General features: G+C 51.8%; 1 protein-coding gene across 1 annotated transcript in view; it reads right to left on the reverse strand.

Annotated features, from left to right (window-relative positions):
* The window catches only part of ABCA4 (ATP binding cassette subfamily A member 4), a 163,929-nt gene that overhangs the window by 135,515 nt on the left and 11,641 nt on the right, over positions 1–16,773 (reverse strand). The window contains exons 2-5 of the mRNA XM_075539832.1: positions 14,382–14,475; positions 12,693–12,834; positions 8,446–8,585; positions 2,441–2,568 (exon numbers count right to left, since the gene is read on the reverse strand). Of these exons, the coding sequence (XP_075395947.1) occupies positions 2,441–2,568; positions 8,446–8,585; positions 12,693–12,834; positions 14,382–14,475 (504 nt within the window). The remainder of the gene's footprint in view (positions 1–2,440; positions 2,569–8,445; positions 8,586–12,692; positions 12,835–14,381; positions 14,476–16,773) is intronic.

A 16,773-nucleotide genomic window follows, 5' to 3' on the forward strand; every position in this document is an offset into this window, starting at 1 on the left:
AGTTGGAACCAAGCCGATAGTCTAACAACAACCACTGGCAACCTCGCTACCCTCTGGGCAACCCTGTAGGAGAGCGTAGACTAGCCCCTCTGGGTCTCAGAAACGAAATCTTTATAGGAGCAGGCAGACTCCATGCTCTCCTGCGGAATGCCTGGTGGGGGTGCACCAATTACCTTGTGATTAAGCAGCTTGATGCATGACTCATTAGCCCACAGAGATTTTTTAAAAATCGTTTTATTAGGGGCTCATTCAACTCTTATCGCAATCCATATACACATCAATTGTGTAAAGCACATTTGTATATTCATTGCCCTCATCATTCTCAAAACATTTGCTCTCCACTTAAGCTCCTGGCATCAGCTCCTCATTTTCCCCCTCCTTTCCCACTCCCCAGTCCCTTATGAACCCTTGATAACTTATAAATTATTGTTTTGTCTTATCTTGCCCTGTCCGACGTCTCCCTTCACCCACTTTTCTGTTGTCCGTCCCCCAGGGAGGAAGTCACATGCAGATCCTTGTAAACGGTTCCCCTTTCCAACCCACCCTCCACCCTCCCAGTATCACCACTCACACCGCTGGTCCTGAGGGGGTCATCCACCCTGGATTCCGTGTTTCCATTTCTCATCTGTACCAGTGTACATCCTCTGGTCTAGCCAGACTTGCAACGTAGAATTGGGATCATGATAGTGGGGGAGGAAGGGGGGAGAGGAAGCATATAGGAACTCGAGGAAAGTTGTATTTTTCACCGTTGCTACATCGCACTCTGACTGGCTTGTCTCCTCTCCGAGACCCTTCTGTAAGGGGATGTCCAGTGGCCTACACATGGGCTTTGAGTCTCCACTCTGCACTCCCCCCTCATTCACTATAAGATTTTTTGTTCTGATGATGCTTTATATCTGATCCCTTTGACACCTCACGATCGCACAGGTTGGTATATTTCTTCCATGACCCACCAGAGATTCTTACAAGGACAATAGCAGGTTCTAATAGATGACACAGATTTGGGAGGATTACACAGATCTTAAGGAGCACTGGTGTCACAATGGTTGAGCGGTCCTCGCTGGTAGCAAAGTGGTTGGTGGTTCAAAACTACTGGTTACTCTGAGGGATGAAAGACCTGGGGCATGCTCCTGTGCCGCCGACTAGAGCCCGTTCTGCACCATCCTAGAGGGTCATTCTGTGTCACAACTGACGTGGGGGCACCAAACCAGCCAAAACGCACCTCACTGCTGCCAGCCGAGTCTTAGGGGAACCCTGGGGGACAGAGCAGATCTGCCTCGAGGGGTTTCCAAGGCTGTCAGTCTTTACGGAAGCTGATTGACAACACCACGCTCTCCTATGAGGCAGCAGCCAGCTTGGAATCGCCCCGCCGTGGTCTGGGTTAGCAGTCAGTCACTGTGCCGTGGGACTGCTACGGCAGCAACACCAGCAGGTCAGAAGTGTGCAAGGGAGAAGTGAGTTTGCCCCGCCAGGAGCTCAGCTCTGTGGGCTGCTCCCATCGGCACCTGTAACTCCTGGGCCTTGCGCAGCGCCTCCCCGGCACCTTCCTCAGGCACCTGGGGCTGCCGGAAGCCCTCAACTCACAGTTATGTCAAGGCTGCCTTCTCTCCAGCCTGGTCTTCCCTGACCAGCCCACTCAGAACGTCCCCTGTGCTCCCCCAGTCCCTCTCCAACACCTCACCCTGCCAGGCTTTCCTCCCAGTGTGTACCCCCGCCCGGAGAGGCACTCTGGGTTCCCACACCCATGTTTAAACATGATGATTATCGTGTGCTGACCGACTGGACTCTCAGCTCCCCGAGCCAGGGGCTCTGTCCGCCATATTCACACTGGAGTTTCGTGCCTACTGGTTGCTGTCCTCTGCCACTGAGTCAACTCCGGACTCAGGGACTCTGCACAGGCTGGGTCAGCTCTTCGGGGCTATTGTGTCTGCAGTCTTCATGCACGCAGACCACCGGGCCTTTTATTCTGGGGCCCCACTGGCTGAGTTCGCCCCACCTACCTTTGGGCTAGCAGTCCATTGCACACTGCAACTGCAGCAGCAAACGCCTGACCCGCAGTGCCACCCGCAACTGAAGACAGGCCCTAAATATCGGGCAAATGAATCAGTATGCATCGGCCTCCTCAACTCTGAAAACAAAAGCTAGATAGAAGCTCGTTGTCCCAAAGGTCTCTTCCAATGATCCAAGTCCGATTTCCAAAGGGCGCGGGGATTTGTGCAGCTTCAGAAGCTTATGGTGAGAATGCTCTTCACCACCAGAGACGCCCAGGGGCTCTCTGAGTGTGTGGCAGGGACCGTGGGCACCGAATGTGAAAACTGGAGGAAAGAAAACCCAGGTCCCCCTGGCTCTCTCAGCATGCGTGCTCACAACTCCCAGCTGCCTTCCTCATCCTGCCCCCGCCCCCCACCCCAGGGCACACCCGTCCTTCGCCGCCACCCACCTGCTCAGGACGGACTTGGGAGTTGAGCAGAAGGTGCACCACGGAGTCGGACAGACCGATGTTTTTAATGAGAAATATCGCCAGTGTCTCTTCATCCTTCAGGATGTCTCGGATTCGTATTCCTCTTCCTGCACGGGGATGAGAGAAAGCGCGGGGAGCTGAAGGGGACATGGGTCCAAGAGGAAAGGAGAGAAACGGCCAGCATCGATTGGATACGTTGTTAACCGGGCTACCAGGAAAGGCACTGTTCCTAGACTCCCTGGCAGCCCCTGGAGGTCAGGGTTCCACGGAGCAGCCGGTTATCCTCGTGGGCCCAGCGTTTCCTGCTGAGCAGATTGGCGCCTTTTTGATCGGAAGGCCCAGAAGGCGTGGGGACATCAGATGCTCTGTGGGGTTTGAGGACAGTAGCGCTTCTCCAGGTAGGGAGGAGCAGGAGAGGAGCATTAGGCAAATGAGCATTCATTCTGGTCGTATCCTTGGAGAAATGCTACTACAGGTGCTAGAGTAGAGACTGGAGATGCTGCAAAGATCCTGCCAGGCACCGGATGTGTCGGGGAGCCTGGGCAGGGGACGGAGGTGTCCATGCCCCCAGCAGAGAGTTATCCAGCCCACTTGATGCCAAGGTGGGAATCCCTGGTATCGGGTTGAAGGAGCTATGTGCCCTGTCCTCCCTGCAGTTGCCTCGAGTTTGAGGGCCCTTCTTGGCATTTTTGTCTTCACAGTACAGGTTCAAAGTTCAGGACATTGAGAAATGGGCATGGTTTGGGTAGAGGAACCTTCAAGTGAGAAGGAAGAGCAGGCTGTTGCCTGGGCTTGGGTCTTCGTGTCCACGGCAGACAGTGAAATCCAATTCACTCGAGCACCAGCCCTACCTGGTGGAAGCAGGAATTTCACCATAAGGCACAGAGGTCTCCCAATGGTTAAGGTGACCTTGGGGCAAATGATTGACTCTCTCTGTGTCCTCATCTTCTCTTTCTACTTTGTAGGGTTGTTGTGGGGTGAGAATGGGATATGAAATATAGAGGCCCCAGGTCTGAAACTAGTAAGCGCTGTGTAAGGGCTCATCCTGATTGCATTATAGTATTGCTCTCTCCTCGCAGGGGATCGATGCCAGCACCCACCACCTCTGCTGCTTCCAGCCGTAAGCCAGCCAGACAAGAGGGTTGTGGTCCAGAGCCTTACAGATCACTGAAACATTAAGGGAAAGCCTTTCAGTTGTGTGAAAATGCTCATCTTTGCGTCTCCTCAACATCTCCGAAAGCCTGGTGGACAACCTGGCTTGTAGTTCTTCAGCTAACGTGAATCCTCACCTGTCCCTGCTCCTTCCCCACCCTCACAGTGCTGGCAGGCCCATCTTTTCCCACCCATAGTTCTATCCTGGGCCACTAGCCAAGAGGCCCAAACCCTCAAGATGGCCACCCTTTCCATTTTTAGGCGGTGGCTCTTTTTCATTTAGCTGGTGTTTCCCCCTTGGAGGTGGACCAGCCAAGGGCAGGCCCTGAGGACTCTCAGGAAGAGCAGGCCTGGCTTTCTGCTGCACGGTGGGCTGCTTCACGGTGAACGGCGGCCCAGCAGCACTGCCCTTTTGCACAGGGAAAGGCCAAAGGTCTTGGGGAACCCACGCCTAGCACTGGCTCCAAGGGAGTGCAGAGAGACTGTTTCTGAGGGACTGCTCTGTGTGACTGTCCCCACCTCTCCCTTCATGTAATTCTATGATCATCCTTTGATCCTCGCTCCTGCTTTCCTTCCTCTTTCCCCTGGACTGTCCGCTCCACTTCTCTTCTCGCCAGTGCTTCTTGACGGACGGACAGGCTTCCATCACCGACACTCGTCTTGCAGCAACACCAACCCAACACACATCATTCACTCACTCAGTGGCATCAAGTCCATTGCCACCCTAGATAGAGAGTCAGGGTAGAGCTGTCCGTGTGGGTTACTGAGACTGTAACTCGTTTTTTTGTTTTTTTGTTTTTTTTGCGAAGTTTCAGATATTTAATTAAAAGATACAGAAAGCCAAGTTTCTTCTTTCTAGCTTCCTTCCAGCTCTTTTGCTCGTTTTTTACTTGTCTGCTATTGTTAACATAAAAATGCCCAGCGAGACAGGAACTCTTGACAGGAGTAGAAAAGCCTCCTCTTTCTCCCTTGGAGCAGTTGGTGGTTTCAAACTGCTGACCTTGTCGTCAGTGGCCCAACCCAGGACCCATGGTGTGACCAGGACTCCACACACCACCTCTGGAGAACAGGTAGCTATAGATCCTGCCTGCCTCCTCCTCCTCCAACCTAGCCACGCTGGCCTCATAAACGGATCCCTTAAGGCCACTGCTCTGGGGGACTGCACCTTGGAGCCTGACATCAAGTTAGGGCTAGATAAAAGTCTATGAAAGGCAGGAGGTACCCAATAAATACCTGTCACCTTGACCTGAGAGTCAGGACTCCATTGCCTGTTTATTCTTAGTTGTCTTTTAACTGACTCACCTGACCTTACCTACAAATACCTGGCCGGGGGAGGGGCACGCCTGGGGAAACCGAGAGCAATTTTGCAGAGACAGCGTGCAATGTACCACCCAGGTGACTGGGCCGCCACACCCCGAGGGAAGAGGAGCAGGAACGTGCTGGTTCAAAGCACTGACACCTGAGGGGGGGTCTGAGGGGGGGCGGAGGATGAGGGCCCCAAAGTGTGAGCCGGTGGCCGATACCAGACAGAAGTTTCCCTCAACTCCTGAGGGAGAAATGTGAACTGGGGGCCTGGGGAAAGAAAAATAAATTTAGTTGAAAATGTGGTTCTTCTTGTTCCATCACTGGGAAGACAGAGGCTGAGGGGCTGCCGGGGCTGCTGGGGGGCCGAGGGAGGGGTGTCGAGGAGAATGCTTGGGGCTCACAGGAAGAAGGGATTTTATAGATGATTGAGAGACCACAGAGCTTGTTTGAGGGCGGGCGGGTCGGGAGGGGGCTTCATGTCTGGTCTCGGCCATTAATCCTGGGGTGCGGAGAATGCGGCACTACAGGTTCGCTGTGAATGGAAGCCAGCCGCTGCCTGGCTCCCCCACCGGCATACCTTCCCAGGTGACTGGGACTGGCAAAAGAGCACACGCCCACCCAGCTCCTCGAGGAGGTCTTAGGCTGAGAATGCGTGTCCCCCAGTCTCCCGGTGACTCTGAAACCATCTGTGGGGCTGACTGGGGGCTTCCGTCGTGGACCTGGGCTCTCTTTAAGACTAGCGCTTCTTCCTTACTTGGGCATGGCCCCTGCCACAGAGATCAGGGCCTCTGCAGCGAGACTGTTCTGGCTCCAAAATGCCTCTGGGGAGTCTTGACCGAGCGTCTCCGTCCTTCCCCCTGCCTTCTAAGGATTTTGGAGAAGGAGCCACCTGCATGTCTTTCAAAATCAGGCCCCACTTTGGGATTAAAGAAAGCAAGCATGCACCACCCAGACTGGCTATTAAGTCCGGCCCGTGGCGACGGGATCCCACATGTGCCAGAGGGGAGTGCGCCTTCACAAAAGCTGTTCGCCAGACCTTTCTTCCGTGGCACTCTGGGGGTGGATGCACACAGCCAACCTTGAGCTAGTAGCCAAGCACGAACTGTTTGTGCGGCCCAGGGACCTGGCGTTGGGATGAGGAAGCAGAGATTTGGGTGCATCGATTGTAAAGACCACCGAGAAATAGACAGTGGTTTGTAATGACGTCCTGCAAGCGTCCTCCCAGCCAGACTAGCTCTGATAATCGATCCCTCCCGTGAAATGTCCTTTCCTCTGGGCTCCGGCTGGCTTCATGGGGGAGACGCCACCTCAGGACTTGGACAGCCCGTGTCCGCTTCCACTTGTTCCTTCCTCGGAAATAGCCCTTTTTGACTGGGGCCTCTCCTTCCTTCTCATTCATATGCTCGCTCCTCCAGAGCAGCGAAGACTGCCTAGAGTAATTTGCCGCATAAACTAGCTGCTCCGCTGTGTTTGAAGTCAGTAGAACGCCATTGGGTCACTGGAATGTGCCCATCTGAGGTAAAGTCCGTCTCTCACTGCCTCGATGGTGGGAGATGGAGGAGAGATGGGTGAGGAACAGAATCTCTTTGGAGAGGTTTCCCCCTGAGCCTGTTGACTCCTCTCTCTCCTCTTCCGCCCTGTGAGCCCTTGAAGGCAGCACTCGCGACTCCTCTCTTCAGCCAGGGACTAGCACGGTGCCTGGCACACAGTAGGTGCTCACCTGGCAGCTGTTACCTGCTGAGTGTGCAGAGATGAGGTGTCATGGGGCTGCTTCACTCTGTTCCCCTCCCTCAAAGCCCAGCAGCTGGACTGGGCAGGAACCTTTTCCCCCCCGCTCTCTGGAACCTTGAGCAGAACCAGTTCTCTGCGACCCCTTTTATCCCCCCTGGTAGATCTCTCCCTCATCTCTCGCAGCCTCTCAGACCAGTCTGCTCTCCGCACTCCACCGACTCCCCATCCAGGCTCTCATCCCTCGTGACAAACATCAGCCAGCGGCTGCAGACTGCGTCCTGAGCAGCCTCTGGGCCCACGTCTACTGCGCACAGCCTTCCTCCACTGGAGCCTCTGATCAGGAGGACGCCCTTCGGTCCTCACAGGGGGCCCTACTGCAGAAGTGATGGCCATACTGCAGCTACTGATCTTTCAAAGGAAAGGGGTTGTTCCTGCTTCGGCGTCTGATTCCCGGGGAACAGAGACACATGAGAAGGAGACACATCTCCCCTTCTCATCACTGTTGCTGATTTTCAAGTGACTCTCTGAGCCCTGTGGCCATGGACCATTTCTCTCTGTCCCCATGCCGCCATTGTTCTGCACAGCCTCAGGGCCCGGGTGGGGACACATCTAACAGCCTAGCCTCTCATTTCCCTCATCATCTCCAAAAGCCTTTCCCCTCTGCTCCACTCCCACCTCCACGACCTCAGGCGGAGCCCGCCTGTCTTTGAGGTCCTGTAGATCCTGTGCTTTCTGCCCATAGCCATCCACCCTTCTTTCTGGCTCATTTTTCTCAGTCTCTTACCCAGCTTCAAGGGCCCCCTTGAGCCCCTTACTCCGCTGTCCTTCCGTTTCCCCAGACTATCTCAGTTCTTCTGGATTCTTTCCCATCCTATTGCCACCTGGGTCTGGAAACTGTCCTCAACCCCCTTGCCTCCTTGGCCTTCAGTGGCCCAGTCCTGTATCAGCCCTTCCCCACCCTCCTCTCTGCCTGGGATCCTAAGTACAACGAAGAGAGAAAACCCACACACTTGCACATATTCTGTCATGATTAACATGCGATCGCTGACTCCCTCTTGGTCCTTAAGGTCACTTGGGATCATGCTCTCTCCCTAACACACTGTGAAAGCTGATGCACAGTGTTACCTACCCGGCAACCTCTGAACCCTGAACCTCCTGCTTCTAGCAAGGAACTCAGGTGCCCCAGAGCACAGTGTGACCTGGCACCTGCTGTCTTCTGACTCTGCGTTCCACTGGAATGAGATCCCTGAAGAAGAAGACCAACCCAGAAGAAGAGGGGAACCTTCCCACCACTCTCTCTCTCCCATCCATTCTTGCCTCCTCTGGTATCTTTTCCCACCAAACACCACGCTCTCCTATATTCAAGGCGCTCTGGTGGCAGTGTGGGGTAAGTGTCTCTTTTTGAACTGCAAGGTACGAGGTTCAAACCCATCAGCCTCTCCATAGGGGAAAGATGAGGCCGTCTGTGGCCGTAAGATGTACACTGATGAGTTGAAAGTGTTTCTGCATCAGCGGGCTTCCCATTCTCAGTTTCTCTGATGAGTGATCGGAGCCCCGGTGACACAGTGGCTTAAATGTTAGGTTGCGAGAGTCACCGGGTTGACTCCACCAGCCAAGCGCGCTGCGGGAGGGAGAGCAGACTGTCTGGTGTCATGAAGATCTCCAGCCGTGGGAACCCACACAGGCAGTTCCAGGGTGTGGGGTGCCTGTAGGTCAGCAATAACCCAATGACAGTGACTTAGTTTGCTGAGGGGGTGATGGCAAGTGATGACCAAGCACACGGGAGCCCAGAGTACCTGCGACTCTCTCGGGGTGGGTCCGGAGTGTGTCCATGAGTTGGGACAAGGTGCGAAGCTCTGTCCAAACTTGGCCAAGGTGCTGGCTCTCTGGTGCTTTCAAGATGATGTCCTGAAAGTCTCGGTATACCTTTGCCAGACTGCAAGAAGGACACAGCTTCCTCAATAAAGAAACAACTGCTATTGTCATAAAAATGATACATATCTATATTTAAAGACACCACTTGGTTGACTTGACTACTGCATTCTGCATCCTTACGATACCTCCCAGGCAAAGGGAGAAAGCACAATTTGACTTCCTCACGTACATAGGCCACAGGAGGGGGCGAAGGAGTGATCTGCTCAGTCTTCCAGTTTGGGCAGGGCCAGTCCCCCAGCACTCAGGCCTCGGGTGCCTCCTGCCAGGGAGGCACAAGCAGGGTGATATTTGCAGTCGACATTCTTGGCTCACTTCTCTGGCATCTGTCCTTTCAGCCATTCACAGGAGCAGGTTCTGCCAGCTGTGTGTAATCCCCACACACCCCCTCCACACACGTATCTGCATACACACACACACACACTCTAGTGCAAACATACAGGTATGTGCACATATGCATGCACACAAGAACACGAACTCACCCCTACATATACTCATACTCTCACACACTAGGGGTATCCCCACCTAATGGAATTTTTTTCAAAGCTAAGTATTAAATTAAAAATTTTTTTTACAAAACAACCTTATCACCTTCAAAGACCTCTCCATTATACTTCATACATTTGTCAAATCTGTGATTCCATTCTTGGAAACACTTTTCAAACTCATCTGTTTGGATGGCAGGCGGCCCCTCCCTCCTTTTTTTCCTTCACCTCTTCCACATCTTCAAATCACTGTCCTTTCATGTCCCTCTACATTCAGAGAAACGAAAGGAGTCGCACGGAGGGAACAAGGTCAGGTGAGGAAGGGGCATGGGACAAGAGAGCATGCTGGTTTTTGACAAAAACTGGTGCACTGAGATGGCTGCGTGAGCAGGTGTGTTGTCTTGGAGGCAAAGCCAGTTCCCCATCTGTCACAAATCAGACCTTCTTTGTAACACACTGTTAAGCTACCTTTTCAGAACCTCTAAATCAGCAGTTCTCAACCTTCCTAATGTCACCACCCTGTAATACAGCTCCTCATGTTGTGGTGACCCCCCAACCATAAATTATTTTTGTTGCTACTTGTTAACTGTAATTTTGCTACTGTTATGAATCAGGCGACCCCTGTGAAAGGGTCATTTAATCCCAAAGGGGTCACGACCCACAGGTTGAGAACCGCTGCTCTAAGTAGAAAGCTTGATTAACACTCTGAGCTGACGGAACAAACTCAAAATGCACTTTGAGTCAACATTTTCATCCGTTTGGGAAGTTGATGGATGTCCAGAATGAGGTTTGTCATCAATGGACATTTCACCTTTTTTGAAATAAGAAAAGCTCTCGTCCACTTGAGTTCTTCCTATAGCGCTGTCCTTGTAAACTCTGTTCAACATCACAACAGTTTCTGCAGCATTTTTCCTGAGCAAGAAACAAAACTCCACTGCTGTACGCTGTTCTCTCAAAGCAGCCTTCATAAAAAATGAGGTTCAAGCGAAACTGCTTTCATGAAAAAATTCACTGTGCCCAGACAGATCCTTCCCAGGTGACCCCACTGGGTGCACTGACTCAGAGGGAGTTGTCATTGCTTGCCTAGTGGGAAAAATGGGTACTACGAAAGCTGTGCTCCACAGAGCGCAATTCCAGTTTTTTTTTGGGGGGGGCGGGGTTAGTTTGGTACTCCCTCGTACATTCACACATGCATACACAAGCTCTGACACACAAAACACAATCACGCACACACTCCTGTTTAAACATATATGCGCATATATGTAGGCACACATGAACACAGGCTCACCCCTTTATCACAGCTGATTGGACCAGGAGCATGAAATTGGTAAAACCCAATTCATTCTCCCAGGAATTCAAATGAAATTCAGAGATGTTTTTCTGCTTGCCCAAATCCCAGGGCCGTGCGCTGGGTGACTTGTGTCAGCGGGAGTGTTAAGAAGCAGGGAGACTGGTCCAGGCAGCTGGGGAGTGGAGTGGATACACAGAGAGGGAGGGGCAGGGGTTGGACTCTGAAGGCCCAGACGGACTGACCGAGCAGAGGGCATTACTCTGGCGGCTCCCTAGTCCTTGTCCTTGTCCCTCACGAGGTCTGGGTTTCTGTCCATGACTGTGATAAACCATATCTTTTATTATACCTTCTGAATGACATATTTCCATCTGAGACTCACGCTTGTTGGGAGCTCTTTTTAAGTTAAAAGATCCTGAATAAACTAATATTTCAATCATATTTAATGGAATTCAGATTCCCTGGTTCAAGCCCAGCTGGGGCCTGGGGTCCTTCTACCCGCAGCTTCAGTCTTCCTCAACCAGAGCGATGAGGACTACCAGCACCCCAGCACCCGCCGGAGCTGCAGCCAGCCCCCACCAAGCTCTCTTCACACGTGCCTGCCCTCCTCTGATCTTGCGGGGGGTGCTGTTTTTTCTCAGGGCATCAAGGAATGCCAGTTTAAAAAGAAGACTGCAAATCTCCAAGACACCAATGATAGCCATGTGAGCCCAGCTATAATGTCGCCTCCCTGACGGTATCCCCCAAGGGGGGACATGTTTGTTTCCATACCGCAGGAGGAGCAAGCTTTTTCCTGCAAATGGCCAGGAAGCCCAGTTTGCAGGCCACGTGAGCTCAATTCACAACAGCCCACCTCTGCCATTAGAGACCAAAGGCAAGACCCCCAAATACAAAAACACCCCACTGTCATCGAATAGATGCCGACTCACACTGACCCTACAAGGTAGAGCGAACTGCCCTTGTGAGTTTCTGAGGTCATAACTCTATATGGGAGCAGAAAACCCCCATCTTTTTCCAGCTGAGTGGCTGGTGGTTTTGAACTGCTGACCTTGTGGATTGCAGCCCAATGTGCAACCACTACACCACATGGCTTATTGCCACTGGGGGTGGCCACCTCTGAACCTTAGGCTCTGATCTATCAAACATTCCTTTTAATTTTTTTCTAAATTCAGATTTGTCCTAGGTGAATTATATCCAGAGTTACTTAGAAAAATCTTGAGCAACCGACTCTCTCAGTAATCCATTCATCTTGTCTTTACACAAGTGGGGCAGAGCCCGCTCCCTTCTAGCCCTTGGTGGCAACCTTTGTGTCGGGCTTCACCAGCTGTGGCTCAAGGTCCCCAGGGGAGGGGAGGGCCCTGTTTGTCTTCAGGGACATGTGCACTTGTCCCAACACCCACCCTAAAGGGGAATTTCAAAGGTAGCATCTCTTCCCATGGGATTTGATTGGAAATTCAGCTCCAGACAACAGGTTATTAGCTTGGAGTGCACAAGTTCCCTAAAGTCATATGTAAATTATGCCTCTGCGGGTACCCAGTTGATAGGAGCCATTTCTTCCATCAACTTTTCTGATTGGCCTTCTGGTGCACATGCTAAGAATTGCTGTTCTCAAGCCATATCCTTAGATGTTGCTTCCCAAGAACAACAACAAAACCCACTAAACTCACTGCCATCAAGTGGATGCTGACTTTTTAGGGGAGTTGAAAACCCTACTTTTCTCCTCAGGAGTGGCTGGTGGTGTTGAACTGCTGGCCTTCCAGAGCACAGCCAAATTCATAACCACCATGCCACCCAAGGAAGCAGATGGCCATTACAACAGAGTGTCACATTTGTTTCTCCTTTTGAGAAGCAAGCTTCCTGTTGCAAACATGGTTTCATTTACCCTTTCTGTGCTCCCTGATCGCATTCCTTAGCCTTAGATGTCCAGGAAGATTTTGAAACGAGCAGAGTCTGTCAGGGTTAACCTGGAGTGGAGAGGGAAGAGAATTAATTCTTCCCACCTAGTGAGCTCACCCAGAAAAATGGATGACCAGGGTGGGCAGACCCATCTCCGCCGGCGCAGTGTCACCAAGGTCCAGGAATAGATCTTGTGGTAAGAAGCCCTTATAGCCACATGACGTTAGTCTGAATTCACGCCACCAGTGTCTGACAGTGAACAGGATGTTCCAGAAAGGAGCATCCTGTTAGTGATACATGTTCACAGGCTCATCCAGCCACAACATTGCTTTCTCCCTCACATGCCTGATGTGTGTGTGTGCATGCAGGGTGTTCTGGTGCATGATGGAGAATAAATGAGTGTGCCCTTCCTCCCCTGTCTGGTGCACGTCTGAACACTTACATGGAGTTGTTGTAGTTTGACACAATCCCGGGCGATTCTCCCGGGGTGGGGTTCTGAAAGCAAGGGTTGTTCACGTTGCAGAAAATCCCCTGGAGCCACGGCCACAATCCTGCCGAGGGCATCGCCTTGTTGGGGAAATGGCCTGGACGACAGGAATGAGGAGAAGAAGGAGTCAGCCAGCTAGACTCCGCTGGGTGCACGTCTCAGGAGATGGGCTCGCTTCCGGGAGGACCCGAGGCTTCCCTGGTGCTCTCCCTCCTTCACAGCACAGTCAGGAGCATCTAACGGAAGCCCTGCACTGAGGGCTGGACACAGTGTCTCCTCGCAGCCGACCCGGGAGACAGAGCGGTCCCAATGAAGGCGTGGGCAGAGGACAGAGGAGAAGGGAAACGCAGCATGCTGTGGTGGGCCATGGGGTATCAGCATGGGCCCTCAGGAAGGTGTTACTAGGTTGCTGATCCTGGAGGATGGAAGAGTTCTCCAGGAGGGGAATTCAACTGAGTTGATTGAGCCTCATCGGTTCACTACAGGCAGGGTAGAACTGCCTTTGTGGGTTTCTGAGATGGTAACTCTTTACAGGAATAGACAGTCTCATCTTTCTCCTGGGGAGTGGCTGGTGGTTTCCAATTGCTGACCTTGTAGTTAGCAACCCAATACAAACCCCACTCCACCACAGGGCTTCTTCCAGGAGGGGAAGAAATGCGTAATCCTTCAATGTCCACATTTTGAGCCCCGATCCCCAAGCACATAGGATAGATACAGGTGGTCCTTGGTAGTGAGAAAAAGAATCAAGAAATTGAATATATATATATATATATATATATATATATATATATATATATATATATATATATATATATATATATATACTGACTCGGAACTGGAAATGATGGACAAGTGGTAAGGAGCCAGGAGAGAAACACGAGCTGCTGGAGGGAGAAGAGGTCCTGGGGTGAAACCGGAATGAGATATCCGGGTGGTCATGTACAAGTCATCCCCAAGGCTCATCCCAGGTCAGGGGACATCTCTGATGTACACAAGGTAATGGTCTATTGAGTGCGATTGTATAGCTTCCACCCCACCTCCCATGCACTCTGTAGCTCATCTCTAAAATATCTCAGACAACTTCTCTCTAATGTCATCTCCATGAACCTAGTGAGAAAGTTTTGTTGTTTCTATCTTTCTATCTATCTATCTATCTATCTATCTATCTATCTATCTATCTATCTATCTATCTATCTATCTATCATCTATCTATCTATCTATCTATCTATCTATCTATCATCTATCTGTCTGTGTTGGGTGCTGTCTAGCGGCACTTTGGTTCATCCCAAGCCCCTGAGACAGAGTAGACGTGCCCATGGGTTTTCCAGGCTGTAGTGGTTCCAGGCGGAGACTGCCACGGCTTACTCCCAACGGCAATCAGCTGGCTGGCTTTAGCTTCACCATGGCGCCCACCCAGGTTCCTAGAATATAGTTACAGAAAAACCGACAAGAAGCAAGCGAAGTGTTTCACAGTCCTTCAGCAAACACGCGTGAAGTTTGCCTAGAGCTGGTGTCAAATTGCTGGCTCTCTGTCTGTTTTAATCAGACAGACAGTTCAGAGCCTGGCTCCCCCAGCCCTCAAACCCTTCCAAAGGGAAAGGCCTGTGTCCGTGGTGCTTGCCGAGACCCTCCGGGCATGCTCACATTCGTGCTGACTGTAGAGTGGGTTGGCGTTCCTTAGCCAGATCAGGACCAGAAATAATGAGAGCGGCCACACAAGTTCCACCACGAAGCGCACCTGGAGAAAAAAGCACACAGAGCGAAAGATCAGGGGTGCTGAGACAGGACAGGAAACAGAACAGAACATACGTGATGGGATGCTGACTTAAAGGACTTCCTTCTTTTATGCTCCCCCCTTCCCCCATACACACACACACACACACACACACACACACACACACACACACACACTGAAGTGTTAAGACTGCTCTGCTCCGCCCTGACATAGTTTAACACGGAACTTTGGTACAGGGTCATCAGGATCATCGACTTCAGCCCTTATCAGATGTTACTGTGCACATCATTCCCCTTCTGGAAGCCCAGGTTCTGCTTCTGGAAGGCCCCAACTGCTCTTGTCTTGCTAACACGTGCTCAGATAAGGCTGTGTGTCTGGCGGCCAAGGTCTAACAGGAGTCTCACATTCTGCCGAGGAGACAGTGGTGCCTCAAGTCACCACAGGTGAAGGTGAGACTCTGGTATCGGGACAGGGACCATGATCATGATGGGCCCATGACTGCACACTAGGGACGCTTACAAAGTTGATTTAGGGCCCTCCGATCGTCTTGTTCTGAGTGTGATGCAGGACCCTATGACTCTAGCACCCCAATTTTCAAAGAGGGCACTTCCATACACAACCCTAAGGGCAAGATTGTCCCGTCTCTGAGCCAGCAGATAGAGAAGAATCAATCGACTGTCAAGCATATTCTGCCTGAGGCTGAAACTTTTTCAGTGCAGGAGTCTGGACAGAAGTCAGAGGAGGCTGAATCCACGGAGCCTCAAATGGAATGAAGGCTCCCACTGCAGCTGCAGCCTTCGGAAACCCAGTGCGCAGCACTTACGCTCTACTGCCAGTGGGCTGCTGACTCAAACCCACGCAGAGGCGCCTTGGGAGGAAGGCCGGGTGACCCGCTTCTGAAAGGGCTGCATCCGAGTTAAATTCTGCGCTCCTCAGTCCGCAGAAGGTGGCGGAGGACAAGGATAGCCCCCAATCCACTTGCAGAGGCCCCACACATTAAGCCTCCATTAAATTCATTAACCAAGGATGCACATTATCATGTCTGCAGGCAGAATGCCTTGGAAAATGAATTAGTTGGCCACCCCAGAGAAGGGAAGTCTCTCTAAGGGCTTGCTTGGGTGTGTTATCGATGGAGGTTACCTCACTAGGGACCGTATTGGGTCACAAAGTCATGAGTCATGCCCTATCAGTCCTCTTCTTGACTGCCTGCGTCGGAAGACCCTGGACCAATCTTGTAAGCCCTTCTATCTACCAAAGTGTCCATCACAGTCCTGTCCCTGCTCCTGTGGCCCCACTTGTAACTGTGCTGTATTGTTCTGCCACCCACCATGCTTTTGTGACAGTTTCCTTTGCCCTTCCATGCCCTTTGTAAAACTGTGTGTCCCAACAAACCCTTGGATGCCGTTTTGATCTGTGTCTGTGTCATTGGGCTGTCTTTGTCCCTTTATGACTTCTTAAATGTTCTCCTTCAACTATATTTGAGATTGGAGCCTCTTCTGTGCCTTAAGACAAGTCCCAACCTTGAAACCCCTCCAGAGCACGTCTACTGGGAACAGAGAGGCTCACCAAGAGTCAGAAGCAACTGGATGGCAAAAAACTACAAATAAATACACACAAAATGTGTTGGGGGGTGGGGGGCGGGATGTATTAGATCCCTAAATAGGAAAGAAGAAAAGTATGTGGGCTTTTTCATCAGCCTCACTTTCAGCCCCCTTCCCCTTCCCCGTTCTCCCACAAGATGGAAGAACAGCAATAATGAGCAATTCCTCTAAAGATCCCAGCACCGACCCCAGGCATACTGGGTATCCAGTGGAATGCGGGCAGTTTCTCACAAGATCTGCACATCAGTCACTAGTGGACTGGGTCTCGCCCCGCACACCAGGACTTAGGGAAGTCTTTCCACGTCCCTGGACTTTGGTGGCAGTTGTTCCCACAACAGCCTGTGCGTCACCAGGCCTGTTGCTTATTTCAGCATGCTCCTGTTTCACACAGCTACCAGCTATGCGGGACTTGCTAACAATAAATGTTCAATACATATGGATGGAATAAAAAGGTCTTCGTCAAGGCTGGCCTGGAGTGTGTGTGTGTGTGTGTGTGTGTGTGTGTGTGTGGTGGAGGGGGGGTTCCTCTCAGAAGAATGGAGGAGTTATATCTAGACTCAGGGTGCCAACTGTCATTTGATTTAACACACTGCACCCCTCCCCTGGCAGTCAGACACTGGCTTCACCCCATCGGTTCCATAACCACCAGCCTGTGGACAAGGCAGGGGAGGGCATTCTTTCGACTGGAGGGCCACGTGGG

The sequence above is a fragment of the Tenrec ecaudatus genome, chromosome 1 (assembly GCF_050624435.1).
Source record: "Tenrec ecaudatus isolate mTenEca1 chromosome 1, mTenEca1.hap1, whole genome shotgun sequence".
In the NCBI taxonomy this organism is placed as follows: Eukaryota; Metazoa; Chordata; class Mammalia; order Afrosoricida; family Tenrecidae; genus Tenrec; species Tenrec ecaudatus.